Source organism: Stomoxys calcitrans, chromosome 5 (assembly GCF_963082655.1).
Source record: "Stomoxys calcitrans chromosome 5, idStoCalc2.1, whole genome shotgun sequence".
NCBI lineage: Eukaryota > Metazoa > Arthropoda > Insecta > Diptera > Muscidae > Stomoxys > Stomoxys calcitrans.
In genome coordinates this window covers 11,044,461-11,061,873 of record NC_081556.1, presented here as the reverse complement: position 1 = coordinate 11,061,873, position 17,413 = coordinate 11,044,461, and the positions used below count along the sequence as shown (strand labels likewise).

Genomic DNA, 17,413 nt, shown 5'->3' with positions numbered 1-17,413 from the left:
AGACAGAAGCTGATAAAAAATACAAATTTAAAGGTAAAAAAAAAAATCTAAAAATTAATTTCAGAAAAAAATTTTTTTAAATAAAATTTTGGAACAATTTTCTGCTGGTAATACTAAAATTTTTAGAAATAACGTATTGCCAAAATTTTTAATTCCACCATGAATCGCATTTGTGAAGTTCTTTGAATGACTTTTTTAAGTAAAAAAACACCATTCACCATCTCCAAAATTCCAGGCAAATCGAGTAATAATTGCATCCTCCATTTAGACCATACTTGTAACAATTGTTGGAAGTTGTACCAAAACGACATATGCGAAATTTCCACTAAATTGGATAAAAATTGGCCTTTTTAGAAGCCCAGGAAGTCTAATCGGGAGATTGGTTTATATGGGAGCTATATAACGTTATGGACTGATTTTGGCCATACCTTGTACAGTTGTTGGATGGCACACCAAAAAGATATGGGCCAAATTTCATCCAAATCAAATATTGAAAATTTAGCCCTCTAGAAGCTCAAGTCAAGACCCAAGATCGGTTTATATGGCAGCAATATTAGGTTATGAACCGATTTGGACCATACTTAGCACAATTGTTGGAAATGACAACAAAACGTAAACTTTCGAAGTTGTAAATCTATATGCTTGAGATTTTTCACATATACTTCCTATTAGTGTTGGTTGGTTGAGATATTAAATGGGCCATATCGGTCCATATTTTGATATAAACCGGATCTTGACTTCATGAGCCTTATTTTTAAATAATTTTAAATAATAACTTCTCCTATAATCTCCAATATACGGGTCAATTATGTTCTGCATCGGTCTTTAACATGATATATTGGGTTGCCCCAAAAGTAATTGCGGATTTTTTAAAAGAAAGTAAATGCATTTTTAATAATACTTAGAATGAAATTTAATCAAATATACTTTTTTTACACTTTTTTTTAAAGCAAGCTAAAAGTAACAGCTGATAACTGACAGAAGAAAGAATGCAATTACAGAGTCACAAGCTGTGAAAAAATTTGTCAACGCCGACTATATGAAAAATCCGCAATTACTTTTTGGGCAAACCAATAGATCCCATGTAAGCGGATATCCCGATTTTACTGCTTGAGCATCTAAAGGAAACAATTCTTAACCGATTAGGCTGACATTTTGCACAATGTCTTTCGTATGACATAAAAAATGCGTGTCAAATATGGTCAGAATCGGTATAAACCCCATACACACCGATCTCCCGATTTCCCTTTTTTGAGACTTCTGAAGGCGCAATTCTTATCCGATTTGGCTCAAAATTTTGCACAACGACTTCTTCTAAGACCTTAAACATACGTGCTAAATATGATCTGAGTAGGTCTATAACCTAATATAGCTCCCATATAAGCCAATACCCCGATTTTACTCCTTGAGCTGCTAGAGGGCGCAGTTCTTATCCGATTTGGCTGAAATTTTGCACAAGGTTGTTTGCTACGACCTGCAACATATGTGATAAGTATGGTCTGAATAGACCTTAAACCTGATATAGCTCCCACACAAACAAATCTCCCGATTTTACTTCTTGAGCCCTTAAAGGGCGCAATTCATAGTCCATTTGACTGAAATTTTGCACAATGACTTAACCGATATGGTTGAAATTTTGGTCTATGACTTCTGCTATGACCTCCAATATATGTGCCAAGCATTATCTGAATCAGTCTATAATCTGATATAGCTCCTATATAAACCGATTTTACCTTTTGAGCCCCTAGAGGGTGCAATTTTTATCCGAAATGGCTGAAACTTTGCACAAGGACTTCTGCTATGACCTCCAATATATGTGCCAAGTATGGTCTGAATCGGTCTTAAACCTTATATAGCTCACACACAAACCGATCTCCCCGTTTTTACCTCATGAGTCCATAAAGGGCTGAAGTTTCCCACAATGTCTGACCTTTAACATACGTGTTAAGTATGGTCTGACTCAGTCTATAACATGATATGGCTCTATGGCAATTCATATCCATTATCGGCTCGGCAGAATTTAGCACGCTTTTACTTGGTTTTTGCAAAATTGATTTTTTTAATAATTTTACGGCTGCAACATACAAAGATGCTAGCTGAAATAAGCATACAAGTTTTTGCATGTCATGCCTTCAGGACCATGGTGCGTATGAACAACAAAGAGGCTAAGTGTTGGCACTCATACGCCTATACGGCTAAAGCAAATGCGATAAGAAATATTCTAAAAATGTGCAAACCAGTGTAACACACATTGATTGCGAGGGCTTGCTAAAAGTACATTGACATTTTTAAGTTTGGCCATTAACGAAAAAGAGTGGAGATTTAAATAAATATTGAGCACACAATTTTATATCCTCCACCATAGCTTGAGCAGTATTATAAGATCATCAATCAGTTGGTGAAATCTATTAAAAAAACTAGTAAGGAAAGGCAAAAGTGTACCACAGTGGTTGTGTAGGGTATAAAAATATGGAATAGGAATCAGATGATGGGATAGTTGTAGTGAGTTATATGGAGCAACGAGGAGAGTTTTTGATGGATGTCTAGGTTTTGGGCAACTGTGCCCTCCACAGGATGATCAGGGAAAGTACAGAGTGCAGGAGCGGCTGCCTTTTCGCACTATCATGATATACGTGGGCAGTCAGGCAGCGCTGAAATCGCAGCACTGCGTCTTGCGTGCATAACAATCCACTCCGTTCATTCGACCTCACTGAAAAATTGCCAGCCAGTCATGGTGGTGTGTATCATCCATTATAAGCCACATGTACACAATCTCTCGCAGACTCGTCCTATGGTCGATTGAATATGAATGACAAAGATTGTTGTCATCCCCAAATGAATAGATTCGATTCGAAGTGTGATTTAATAGATCGTCAATGAAAATAAGAAACAAGTAAGAGTGTGCTAAGTTCGGCCGGGCCGAATCTTATATACCCTCCACCATGGCTCGCATTTGTCGAGTTCTATGCGCGGTATCTCTTTTTAGGCAAACAAAGAATATTGAATAAGAACTGTTATACTATTGGAGCTACATCAAGTTATAGTTCGATTCGGACCATAAATGAATGCTAAACATTGTAGAAGTCATTGTGTAATATTTCAGTTAATTCGGATAAGAATTGTGCCTCATAGGGTCTTAAGAAGCAAAACCGGTATATAGGATTATATGGGAGCAGTATCAAGCTATTGATCGATTCAGACAATATTAGTCACGTATGTTGAATGTCATGAGAGAAGCCGTTGTACAAAATGTCTGACAAATTGGATGAGAATTGCGCCCTCTAGAGGCTCAAGATCCCAGATCGGTTTATATGGCAGCTATATTAGTTTATTTACCGATTTGCGCCATTCTCAGCACAGTTATTGAAAGTCATAACAGAACACTTCATGCAAAATTTCAGCCAAATCGGATGAGAATTGCGCGCTCTAGAGGCTCAAGAAGTCAAGATCGAAGATCGGTTCATATGACAGCTATACCAGATTATAAACCGATTTAAGTCATACTTAACACAGTTATTGGAAGTGATACCAGAACACTATGTGCAAAATTTCGATCAAATCGGACGAGAATTGCGCCCTCTAGAGGTTCAAGAAGTCAAGACCCAAGATCGGTTTATATGACAGCTATATCAAAACATGGACCGATTTGAACCATATTAAGGACAGTTGTTGGAAGTAATACCAAAATACCACGTGCAAAATTTCAGTCAAATCGGACGAGAATTGCACTCTCTAGAGGCTCAAGAAGTCAAAACCCCAAGATCGGTTTATATGGCAGCTATATCAAAACATGGACCGATTTGGCCCATTTACAATACCAACCGACCTACACTAATAAAAAGTATTTGGGCAAAATTTCAAGCGGATAGCTTTACTCCTTCGAAAGTTAACGTGCTTTCGACAGACAGACAGACGGACGGACGGCCAGACGGACGGACGTGGCTAGATCGACTTAGAATGACATGACGATCAAGAATATTTTATACTTTATGGGGTCTCAGACGTATATTTCGAGGTGTTACAAAAAGAATGACGCAATAAGTATACCCCCCTCCTATGGTGGAGGGTATAAAAAGGAAGGAGAACGGTAGGCCTTGTGGTACATCTGCCACCTACAACATCTCGTATAGTGCGATCCTCGAGAAAATCGCTTGGATATATCCAGTGCCACGAGTTTACTCTCACCAAACTGGTATATAGAGCGACTCCACAGTGCCGACAGAAATGCTATCAGATCGCCTTTGGAGTGATTTCTGCAGAAACCATTCTGTCGTTCACTGAGAAAGCTATTGGACTCTAGATACATCCCAAGATAGTGGTTTTCCATGCTCTCCATAACCTTGAAAAGCGCGGAGCTTATCGCAATGAGCCGGTAATACGCAAGGTTGTTCGCCTAACCCTTTTTGGGTTGAAAGTTCTCAACATTCCAACACGCTGGGAAGTCTGCCGCACGATAAGCAACGTTGAAAAGGTTGCATAATGGTCGAGCAAGCCTCGAAGAACACTCGCACAGAACAGACACTTGTTCCCCCTCCTGTGAGGGGGACAATGTTAATGTCGCTTTAGCCAAATTTTCGTACCTTGGGGAAGGTAACTCTAGATGCCTGAGGTAAAAATTGCAAATTTGCCCATGAACCTTCCGTTATACCCTCCACCATAGGATGGGGTATACTTATTTCGTCATTCTGTTTGTAACTACTCGAAATATTCGTCTGAGACCCCATAAAGTATATATATTCTTGATCGTCGCGACATTTCTGTCGATCTAGCCATGTCCGTCCGTCTGTCTGTCGAAAGCACGCTAACTTACGAAGGAGTAAAGCTAGCCGCTTGAAATTTTGAACAAATACTTCTTATTAGTGTAGGTCGGTTGGTATTGTAAATGGGCCATATCGGTCCATGTTTTGATATAGCTGCCATATAAACCGATCTTGGGTCTTGATTTCTTGATCCTCCAGAGTGTGCAATTCTTGTCCGATTAGAATGAAATTTTGCACGACGTGTTTTGTTATGATATCCAAAAATTGTGCCAAGTATGGTTTGAATCGGTCCATAACCTGATATAGCTGCCATATAAACCGATCTTGGGTCTTGACTTCTTGATCCTCCAGAGTGTGCAATTCTTGTCCGATTAGAATGAAATTTTGCACGACGTGTTTTGTTATGATATCCAATAATTGTGCCAAGTATGGTTCAAATCGGTCTATAACCTGATATAGCTGCCATATAAACCGATCTTGGGTCTTGACTTCTTGAGCCTCTAGAGTACCCAATTCTTATCCGATTGCAATAAAATTTTGCACGACGTGTTTTGTTATGATATCTAACAACTGTGCCAAGTATGGTTCAAATCGGTCCATAACCTGATATAACTATCATATAAACCGATCTTGGGTCTTGACTTCTTGAGCCTCTAGAGGGCGCAATTCTTATCCGATTTGAATGAATTTTTGCACGAAGTATTTTGTTATGATATCCAACAACTGTGCTAAGTATAACTCAAATCGGTTCATAACCTGATATAGCTGTTATATAAACAGATCTAGGGACTTGACTTCTTGATCTTCTAGAGGGCGCAATTCCTATCCGATTTGACTGAAATTTTGCATGACGTATTTTATTCTTACTTTCAATAACTGTGTCAAATAAGGTTCAAATCGGTTCATAACCCGATATAGCTGCCATATAAACCGATCTGGGATCTTCACTTCTTGAGCCTCTAGAGGTCGCAATTATTATCCGATTTGCCTGAAATTTTGTTCGACGGATCCTCTCATGACCATAAGCATACTTGTTTATTATGGTCTGAATCGGTCTATAGCCCGATACTGCTCCCATATAAATTGATCTCTCTATTTTACTTCTTGAGCAATTCTTATTCGAATTGGCTGACATTTTACACAGGCCTCCAACATATAATTTAATTGTGGTCCAAACCGGACCATATCTTGATATCGCTCTAATGGCAGAGCAAATCTTTTCATATATCCTGTTTTGCCTAAGAAGAGATGCCGGGAAAAGAACTCGACAAATGCCATCCATGGTGGAGGGTATATAAAATTCGGCCCGGCCGAACTTAGCACGCTTTTACTTGTTTTCTGATGTTCTCGCCAGGATTCGAACCCAGGCGTTCAGCGTCATAGGCGGACATATTATCTCTGCGCTATGGTGGCCTCCGATGCCAGAAGTGGTTGACTGAAGAGAACTTTTCTACAGTCCGTCTGGCGCTTTTGGTCTTTGCCATTTGAGTTGGTTTCCTCTCTACTGCCATTTTCGTTGTAGAACTCAATGCCCGTTAACCTTTTAGGTCGCCACTCATCATGGCTTTAGCCATTTTCAATACAAATGTAATCAATTAGACAATTTGACAGCGCATAAGATACATATCTTAGTATCTATCTAATAAAAAATGTAAGGTCTTGGAGAACAACATAGGCTGAACTATGTGCTCAGTTGTATTTCAACCTTTATGACATAGAAATGGTTTTTTCTACAACAGTCAAGGAAAGTTTATGCAAATTCGGCCAACAAATAATCTCTTACTACCACATATTTATGGGCCTATCCTCCTATTGGTATTGCAAGAAGAAGAATAAATATCAACGTAACATGTGTTCACGCCTAGTTCTGGTTGTGATCAATGTTCTGGGTATGGTGGTGGTGTGTATTAAACTTCAGAATTATTTAGAGGAGTTTCGAAGGGATCATGCCTGGAATTCCTTAATATTGCTTGTATACGAAATTAATGGCAGACTAAGGATTTGTCTAGCGGCCCACACTGTGTTGCATGTCATACGTTATGACCGGCTAATAACCAGCATGAAGATGGAGCTTGAACAGTTGAAAATCCATTGCCTGACAAGGATCACTTTGAGGCCAGCTATTGAGACAAGATTTACATTTTTATTTTGTTTGAAATATTTTATGCTCTATTACATTCATATTGTAATGTTAGTGGCGTCAGTAAGAGAAGCCACCAACGCTTTGTGCATATGGCAAATAATGGGGGCCATTGCTTTTGTGAACATCAGTGGACTGTGGTATTTTGTATTGTTTCAATATTTTGAAATCATTTGGAAAATCTGCTGTCTCTTTTATTACATAGAACAGCATGTATGCTATATAGCCAAAGAAGCCGATGCAACGGGGGCTCCATTGGAAGATTTAGTTATACAGCTTTACTGGTCATTGAGAGTGCATTCGAAATTATGCCTATATTGGCTGCAACTTCAACATATGTTTAAGGGGCAAATATTTCTCAGTCGCCTGGTCAATGTGACCAGCAATTGTGCAACCATTTTGTATGCCTTTATCTCTTCTGACACTATTTACCAGTCTTTGGTCATATTGGTTATGGGCTCCTTCACCTATTTACTGTTAACATTGGACTTGTATATCAATGATTACATGTGCGATATGGCTGTAAACAGTTTTAAGGGTCTGCAGTTGGCTTTGAAGAATTTCAATGGTCTACAGCAAACTTGGACAACACTTCATCAACAGGTGAGCATTTCTTTAGATATTATTTATATTGGGGTGGGTCGAGCTATATGTAGGATTTCAAACTTATTTCTTAAATATTTATTTCAAATTTATTTCAGTGCGAAGAATTCTCCATATATTTGTGCAATCGTCAGGTAAATCTGAAATTAGCCGGCGCCTTAAATATGGATCGTAAGGCATGGTTATCGCTGATGTCGACCTTTGCCACATATTCCATAGTTTTAATACAAGCCCATTTACGAAGCGCATAAATGATCAAAAAAACCAAAGTTTAAATCTGAGAAGAAAAAAAAAATAATTAACAAAAAGTAATTGCGGATTTTTTAAAAGAAAGTAAATGCATTTTTAATAAAACTTAGAATGAACTTTAATCAAATATACTTTTTTTACACTTTTTTTCTAAAGCAAGCTAAAAGTAACAGCTGATAACTGACAGAAGAAAGAATGCAATTACAGAGTCACGAGCTGTGAAAAAATTTGTCAACGCCGACTATATGAAAAATCCGCAATTACTTTTTGGGCAACCCAATATTTAAACATTTTTTGAGAATATTTCCTGAGAGATAATTGAAAAGAAAATTTCCTTAATAAATTAGTGACAAAATTTTCTATAATACTAAATTTTTAAAATAAAATTTCTGTGGAAATAATGTTAAGTCAAAGTTTTGTACGGAAATGAAATTGTCTGTTTGCTCATTCCTTTTGTTTGGTCTTAAAATCTTATTGAGACTCCATTGCAGGAGAACACACAGCAACACTTTAGAGTTCTTTGCTATGCCTTTCCCTGAATAGAGAGCATTGAACAAAATGGTCTATAGCTGGACAATAACCTGCAATGGAATCTCAACAGAAATAAAATTTGCAAATTTTGCCCATGAACATTCCACTAAGGAACAGGGGCAAACTTCTCACATATCAATGAGTGCAGTCCGATTCAGTTTTAAGCTCAATGATAAGGGGCCTCCTTTTTATAGCCGAGTCTGAACGGCGTGCTGCAGTGCAACACCTCTTTCGAGAGAAGTTTTATATGGCATAGTACCTCACAAATGTTGCCAGCATTAGGAGGGGAAAACCACCGTTGAAAATTTTTTCTGATGGTCTCGCCAGGATACGAACCCAGGCGTTCAGTGTCATAGGCGGACATGCTAACCTCTGCGCTACGATAGCCTCCTCTCAACAGAAATAAAATGTTCCAAAAAACAAGTAAAAGCGTGCTAAGTTTGGCCGGGCCGAATCTTGGGAACCCTTCACCGTGGATTCTGCTAAAATATGGGAGCGATATCTGAAGTCAAATCAGGAGATCGGTTTATATGGGAGCTATATCAGGTTATAGACCGATTTGGACCGTACTTGGCACAGTTGTTGGATGTCATAACAGAACACAATGTTGAAAAGTTCAGCCAAATTGAACAAATATTGCGGCTTCTAGAGGCTCAAGAAGTCAATCGGAAGGTCGGCTTAGATAAGAGCTATATCCAAATCTGAACCGATATGGCCCATTTGTAATCCCCAACGACCTACATCAATAGCTGGTATCTGTGCAAAGTTTCAAGAGGCTAGCCTTACGTGTTCGACCGCTATGGTAATTTCGATGGACGGACGGACACACCACCGCACCACCTCACGCATTACGTGATCGCCCGGATCTCCGCCTGCAGGACCGTATTATGGTCAGGCAGTCTAAAACAGATCTCAGTCGCTGGGTTCTCAATATAGACCCCCAGGCCCACTGTGTCCTCTAGCTTTGGTCCATCCGTGAACATGATCCTCCAGATGGCAATACTAGGATCCCGTCAATCCAAGACTTTGTCGCTTATCTTAATTAAAAAATCAAAAATTCCCAGAGATTAGAACATATTTTGTAGACTTAAATCTGGAGATTTTTTTGAGGGGATTTTAAAATCCAACAAAAAAAAATAGAAATCGGACCACAAGTGAAGATTTGGCAACAACAGCAACCTGAAGAAATTTTTGCAATGTCTAGGTGTGCCAAGAGTTGCCCGGACCATCTATTGGGTTGCCCAAAAAGTAATTGCGGATTTTTTAAAAGAAAGTAAATGCATTTTTAGTAAAACTTAGAATGAACTTTTATCAAATATACTTTTTTTACACTTTTTTTCTAAAGCAAGCTAAAAGTAACAGCTGATAACTGACAGAAGAAAGAATGCAATTACAGAGTCACAAGCTGTGAAAAAATTTGTCAACGCCGACTATATGAAAAATCCGCAATTACTTTTTGGGCAACCAATAGTTAGAAAATGTGGGATTTTTCAAATGTTGCATCTTATCTCGTTAACAACTCAGCTCTAAACAATAAAAATTTCAAAGAGTTATCTCTACCCGTTATCAAATGGCAGATTTTTACTAATTCTTTTTTCCATTCGAAACCCACTGTGCAACGTCTTGCTTTTACACATTTTAATCTGCAATAAGATGTGACTGAACTAAATATATCGATAGAGTTACAACAGCAGACATCATGCTAAACCAGGTTTTGCGGTCCAGGCTCCAGAAATTGGAATTAAATGAAATCGATTTGCAGCAGTGTAAATATAAACAGAAATCATCGCACTGCAAAAGAGTAGAGAGGAAAACCAAAAAAAAAAAAAATACAAATATTTTCCATAAATATTCTGCTTACCTTTCGACTTAGCTTTGCCAGCCCAGGATTCGCCGCAGCATTCAGTTCCCTAATGCTTAACACCAAGTCCCCAATGGTGGCTTTGGTAAGATCACACAAATAATCGGTAATATAAAAATCCAAAATTTTTGGCACAAAATCCGGCAAGAGCAAAATAATTATATTCCGAGGCCCTAAGAATGAACCGGTAACCAGGGTTGCATAAATACTCATTCCACATGTAATTAAGGTGACCAGGCGCTTTAAGAAAAGCTGAAATTTAGACATGGACTCCAGCCTTAGCCAAAGGCGACATAATTCAAAATGCTTGCGCCTTAACCAGAACACTTGCAAGCATAGCCGATATTCCATATTTTCATGCATGCCATCCAAGGCATCCTTCGTAACTTCTAGCACCAACTTTTGAAGGTGCTTATCGAAGTAATACAAAAGGCGGTATATTTTCCCCATCACTGCAAAATACTGCAGCATCCAAAAATTCGACAAGGAAACATAGTTTATGTAGAATATTTGCAGCAGCAGTAGGAGCCAGTTTTTGAAATTAAAATTTTGCCAATAGGCTGTTGTCAGATGCATGAAGATGACAAGAAAATATTTGCAATAATAGATTGGTCATAGGGCTGCCTCAATTCTATTGCTGATGGTTATTTTGACTCTACATTCCAGTTCCAAAGTCTGCAGACTCTTTTTGAGGCCAACAAGTTGGCTGTCGCAAAACAAGATTTGTGCCACAGCACAAGTGGAAATCAGAAAAATAAACAGAACTCTTACCGTTGTGGCATACCTCATCACAATATTAATTGGATTATCAATGAAGATTTCGATAATATCGTTATTCCAGTAAAACAGGGTGCCTAGGCCAGTGATGTTGACGACCATACACAACATACATGATATGACGTTGCGTTTGAACTCACTCACTTTGTAGTCATACCAATAGGAGGTCAGCCCCAAAAATATCGGAAAATATTGCCCAAATTGTTTGCAGTGGTTTTTCAAAATTCCCCATTGATGCCACATGTTTGGTGGATTGTTCATTGCAACCAACTAATGGCTGCCAGCGAAACATTTAAGGATGACGCCTCGTTTATGACTAATAAATATTTCTATGCGTCATGCAATTATCTCTCATACCAGATCTAGGCATGCGTGTACTTATTTTGATTCTTGATAAAAAAATTGGCTTATTTCCGCCAAAAATTTGGCAAACCCTCCCATTGCTGACAGCTAAGAAGAGTTGAGTGGCATGGACCTTAAGTGCGAGAGTGCTTAAGGTGAGAACAGCCCTAATGGCAATGCCAAACACCAGAAACCTTTATGAACCTTTCAAAGGTCCCCAAGTGCTAGTAAGGAGAAATATGACTTTGATATAGCCACAAGCACCAGAAATCTTTTAAAGGTCTGAAGTGCTAAGAAAGAGAAATATAATTTTGATATAGCCACAATTCAAATTTTTAGCTGGGGCATGTATATTAGACTGTCCCAAGCTATAAAGTAGACATATTTTTACCCACAACCATAGGATAGGGGGTATATTCAGATAGGACTATATTTAGATTTAGGGTCTGAAGCTCATAAAAGCTTTATTTATTACCCGATTTTGCTGATATTTGATGTGGTGGGTTGTTTTAAGCCTCCCGACATTCGACTCAAATATGGATCAGATCGGACTACATTTAGATATAGCCATATAGCCCGAGCTGCCGATTGAGGGCCTGAAACCCATAAAAGCTTTATTTATTACCCAATTTCGATGAAATTTGAAACAGAGAGTTGTTGTAGGCTTCCCGACATCCGACCCAAATGTGGATCAGATCGAACTATATTTAGATATAGCTGTCATATAGACCGATTTGCCGATAAAGGGTCTGAAACCCACAAAAGCTTTATTTATTACCCAATTTCGATGAAATTTGAAACAGAGAGTTGTTGTAGGCTTCCCGACATCCGACCCAAATGTGGATCAGATCGAACTATATTTAGATATAGCTGTCATATAGACCGATTTGCCGATAAAGGGTCTGAAACCCATAAAAGCTTTATTTATTACCCAATTTCGATGAAATTTGAAACAGAGAGTTGTTGTAAGCTTTCTGGACTCCCACCCAAATATAGTTCGGATCGGACTATATTGAGATATAGCCGCCATATAGACCGATCTGCCGATTTTGGTCTGAAGTCCCCCAGATATTTCTCTTAAAATATAGATGTCAAATTCTTGACGCTTATTGCCATGGTCGGTAAATAGTATGCCCCGTTTGGTACACAGAGACTCCCAAAAGTCTCAAATGTGGGTTTAAATTGCTGCTCTACTCTACTGCCAAAGAGCTTTCATTTGAGCTCCATATTGCCATGTGGTTGGTATATATGTCAGTTTTGGGGGTGAAGTGCGCAACCTGTAAACACGTCCGGTAGCTCGCAGCTAAGCTTCTCGTAACAGCAATGAGCACCACACAGATTGGACCTCAATGTTCCAGCCTGAACACCACGTTCACAGCTTTCCCGTGTCGGATAGGCGGTTGGTTATTGTTGTGGTTGTTGTAGCCACATTGTCATGAGGAGGTGGTTATTTAATGGCGCCAATAACTCGCCTTGTCATATTGAGCATCATAGGCAGTCAGTATTTGTGCAAGAGCCGGTGCCGCCCAGCCTCTCACTCAGACTCTCCGCTCGACACAGCCGATTGTCCGCGAATGCCGTTGCAGCTACTTCGTATGGAGCATTCCACTATCCGCAACCTGTGGACGTGCCTGGTAGCTCGCAGCTAAGCTTCTCTTAACAGCAATGAACACCACAGAGTTCGGACGTCAATGTTCCAGCCTGTGTGGTGCTCACAGCTATTCATACCGGATGGGCGGTTGGTGATAAGCGACTGTTTCCATTGGTAGGGCAGATCTAAACGCCAGGAGTAGGCACAGAATGGACTCCAAAGAACCAAAAGTTTTGGATGGTGGCATTAGACCGTAGCATGTTGTCTGCTTCTTTTACAGTTGTGCCATGTTGGTCGAAAGTAAAACAGGAAGCACACAACCAATCGTCAAACTAACGAATGAACGAAAGGTGGTGTTTCCGATTCAAACTCAAACAGGGACAGCACCAATGAAACAGTCAAAAATACAAATATGCCCATGAACATTCCATTGAGGAACAAGGTCAAACTTCTCACATATCAATGAGTCTGGTTGTCAAGTTTAAGTTCAATGATAAGGGGTCTACGTTTTATTGCCGAGTCCAAATGGCGTGCCGCAGTACGTTAACTCTTTGTTGAGAAGTTTTTACATGGCAAAGTATCTCACAAATGTCGCCAGCATTAGGAGGGGATAACAACCGATTCGAATCCAGGAGTTCAGAATCATAGGCGGACATTCTTACATTTGCGTTACGGTGGCCACCAATAAAAAGTTTATCGCAGCGGCATGAAGGCACCACTAAGCGATGGCTTTGCTAAGCTTACAAGAATATCCAGAAAGCAATGGGGGTCACTACAAAGGAGAGTGAGGAGTAGGCGCTGGCAGCCCAATCGGGCGATAGTGCAGCGTGCTCGTAGGGTTAGAATTGAAATTCCAAACACTTCTACGGGCACTGAAAAGAGAATCAGGTTTCTCAGAGGGTTCCCCTCTTTGAAGTACTCTGGGAAGACTAAGCTAGCTCTCTATCAATGGAGACTCCAGACAGTTTCCTAGGGAGGGAGACAAAGTCTGAACAGGTACGAAGGAAGCGCACACGGCCCCTGACTCATCATGGAGGACGCCACAGCCATCTCACAAGGGAATATGGTCATCGAAAAAGGTAAGGAGCTGCCATCTTACGCCAAAGTGGCATTCCAAACAGTTCAACGGAAATGGGAAAGAGAATCACATCTCTCGCAGAGCAGAACACTTCGTAACCGCTGAAATTAAAAAGGGTTCCCCGCTTTCAAGTACTCTGGGAAGACTAAGTCAGCCCTCCATCAATGGAGACTCCAGACAGTATCCTAGGGAGGGAGACAAAGTCGGAACAGGTACGAAGAAGGAAGCGCACACGGCCCCTGAGACTTCATGAAGGACGCCACAGCCATCTTGCAAGGGAAAGATGGTCGTCGAAAAAGGTAAGAAGCTGCCATCTTGCACCAAAGTGTCCAAGAAGAACAACTGAAATGAACTGAGTACGCAGTCATACGCAGAAATACATCCGGTTTAATTGCCCCAGATCATCGGTCCCAAGTAGAGGATCTGATTAATGAGCGTATTTTGGAAGGAAGCGCACACAGTCCCTGAGTCTTCATGGAGGACACCACCGCCATCTCGCAAGTGAAAGATGGTCGTCGAAAAAGGTAAGAAGCGGCCATCTTACGCCAAAGTGGCATTCCAAACACTTCAACGGAAATTGGAAAGATAATCACATCTCTTGCAGAGCAGAACACTTTGAAACCTTTGAAATAAAAAATGATTCCCCTTCTTCAAGTACTCTGCGAAGACTAAGCTAGCTCTCCATCAGGGAGGGAGACCAAGTAGGACCAGGTACGAAGGAAGCGCACACGGCCCCTGTGTCTTTACGGAGGACACCACCGCCATCTCGCAAGGGAAAGATGGTTGTCGAAAAAGGTAAGAAGCTGTCATCTTACACCAAAGTGGCCAGGAAGCACAACAGAGATGAGCTGACGTATCCAGTCATCGCTATCAGAAGTACATACGGTGGGATTGCATCAGATAATCAGTCACATGTGGAGGATTTGGTTAACGAGCGTATTTTGAAACATGTCTTGAACTCTGAGTAGGATCCACCCAAAAAAATTATGAGATGCAAGTATATTGGGAACATCTTGATGCTGCGCTTTGCGTTAGCAGAATTTATTGATGCCGTTACAAAGCTCATTGGAAGTATCCACACTCCCTGGCAGGGCGCAAAGTTCGACTTGGTGAGAAAAATGGACATGGACTCAAAAAGGCGACGGTATTCATCAAAGCATAAAAAGCATACTAAAAGTCTTAATCAATCAAAACCAAGGTTTGGTCAGCCAAATCGGATAGTGATTGCGCCCTCTAGAGGCTCAATAAGTCAAATCGGGCCATCGGTATATATGGGAGCTATGTCAGATTATGAACCGATTTGGACCATACTTGGCATGGCTGTTGGAAGTCATAGCCAAGCTTTACGAGCCATTTCAGTCAAATCGGAAGTATTTGTATAGAAATTCAAGCGCCTAGCTTTACTTCTTTGGAAGTTATCGGGCTTTTGACAGACAGACGGACAGAATGATGGACGGAAAGAAGGAAGGCCATGGCTAAATCGACCTAGAATGTCAAGACAATCAAGAATATCTATACTTTGTTGGATCTCAGACCAATATTTCGAAATGTAACAAACGGTATAAGGAAATTAGGTTAGGTTGAAATGAGCGTGCGGACATTAATACGCCCCATGCCACTATGGACATACACCTTAGCCAGTAATCGGCTTTTTGTGCGCTTTAAATACGAAAAAAACGTAACCTCGAAAAAGAAAATGCCGTGCTACTTTCCAAATTCCTTAATTGTTTTCCATGCCGCGCCCCTAAGTTAGTTCATGTCTGGTATTGTCTCCCCACCTAAGTGCCGGTATCGGTTAGACGCGAAATCGACACGCATAAAAGGAAAGAAGTACATCCCCATTCTATGCTAGAGACTATAAAAAAGCTTATAGCCCAGTTTGAATGGCGAGTCGCAGAGCGACATAAATTTTTCTTTGTCAGTACAACCTATTACACCAGGTGGCATTTGCAACAAAAAAGCAATAAATACATTATGACAGGACATGTCCATCTAATGGCGAATTCATCATTAAGTATTAATGAGTCAACAGAATATTGAAGGATCCCCGATAAGGAGAAACAATATCCTGTTCAGCAGTTCATTCAATAGAAACCATTTAGTATTTCTTGCATCGTCTTCAATTAAATGAGACCAAATATAAGAAATTACTTTAGTGCTCTCAGTTGCCTACACTCCTTTAAGGAAATTCCATTGCCAAGTATAATAAAATGTTTTAAAAATATAAAAAATTACTATCCCATAGTACTGGGATTAACTTGCCATTGGTATGATGTGAAAACTTGCAAATATAAACGAAACCTGATGTCACGTCTACTGGTGTTCTCTGTTAATTTGGGTGGTATGATTTTAATCATTATCATACTTGCGGATTACATGAAAGAATTTAAACATTCTCCAAATGTACATCCTCTAATGAAATTTGTGACTTCCACCAACTTTCAAATCCGAATCATACTGGTGGCCTTCACCCTGGGTCACATTTTGCAACATGATGCAGCCATAGCAAAATTAAAAATGCAATTGGAGGCCTTAGAACAGAGATGTCAAACAATTATTAAGCTCAGTCTGCAAACGAAGGTCAGATTCAAACGTTTGTATTATCTAAAGTGTTTTTTGGTCAGCTACATTTACATGGCCATTTTTGGAGTAGGCCTAGTTGCCTTGCCTAATGACATAGATTTAAGGAAAATTCTCGTTGTCATTGTGTATGGCAATACCATGAGCCAATGGTGTATGATATTATTTCAGTATTTTCAATTGCTATGGAAAATATGCTGTCTACTCTACCAAATGGAGGAGTATTTGAGTGATGTGGCCAAGGGATATGATGATACATGCAGAAATCATACAAGCGAAAAGCAGGCTTGCACTAAGTTATCTTGGTTATTGGTGACACATTCGCAACTGTGTCGGTTACTACAGGAACTTGAACGTAATTTCAAATGGCAATTGCTCATATCCCGTTGGGCCAATATAACCACTAATAGCATTACCCTTTACTTTGCCTTTGCTTTTCATAAAACTCTTTATGACTCGGTGGGAATTCTGTATTCGGGAGGCCTTACTTATTTAATGCTTATCTGTGACTTGTATTTGAATGATTATTTGTGTGATATGACAGCTCAGAGTTTTGATGATCTCGAAATGGCTTTGAAGGTTTTCAATAACATCAATTATCAGGGAAAAATGCTGGATCAAGAGGTAAAATTCTTTAACAAATTTCTTAAAATGTTTACACTCGTTGAAAAAATTTATTTCTCTCTCTCTCTCCTTCTCTCTGTCTTGCTCTCTGTGTAATCTTCATTTATATTTTCAGTGTGAAGAGTTCTCGTTCTATGTCTGTAATCGAAAACTGAATTTAAAATTAGCTGGGGCCTTAAATTTGAATCGCCAATCTTGGTTTTCTATGATGTCTGCTTTAGTCATGAATGCCATTGTCTTAATACAAAGTCATCTGAGAACTTCGTTTGACGAATAA

General features: G+C 39.7%; 2 protein-coding genes across 2 annotated transcripts; both read left to right on the top strand.

The window, feature by feature from the left end:
- Positions 1 to 6,480: 6,480 nt before the first annotated feature.
- LOC131997690 (putative gustatory receptor 59b) lies at positions 6,481 to 7,754 on the top strand. Its single transcript, XM_059368974.1, has 2 exons — positions 6,481 to 7,503; positions 7,602 to 7,754. The coding sequence occupies exons 1-2, from the start codon at positions 6,481 to 6,483 to the stop codon at positions 7,752 to 7,754; spliced, it is 1,176 nt and encodes a 391-aa protein (XP_059224957.1).
- Positions 7,755 to 13,884: 6,130 nt separating this feature from the next.
- LOC106082530 (putative gustatory receptor 59b) lies at positions 13,885 to 17,413 on the top strand. The gene is made up of 3 exons (XM_013245096.2): positions 13,885 to 13,933; positions 16,178 to 17,136; positions 17,252 to 17,413. The coding sequence occupies exons 1-3, from the start codon at positions 13,885 to 13,887 to the stop codon at positions 17,411 to 17,413; spliced, it is 1,170 nt and encodes a 389-aa protein (XP_013100550.2).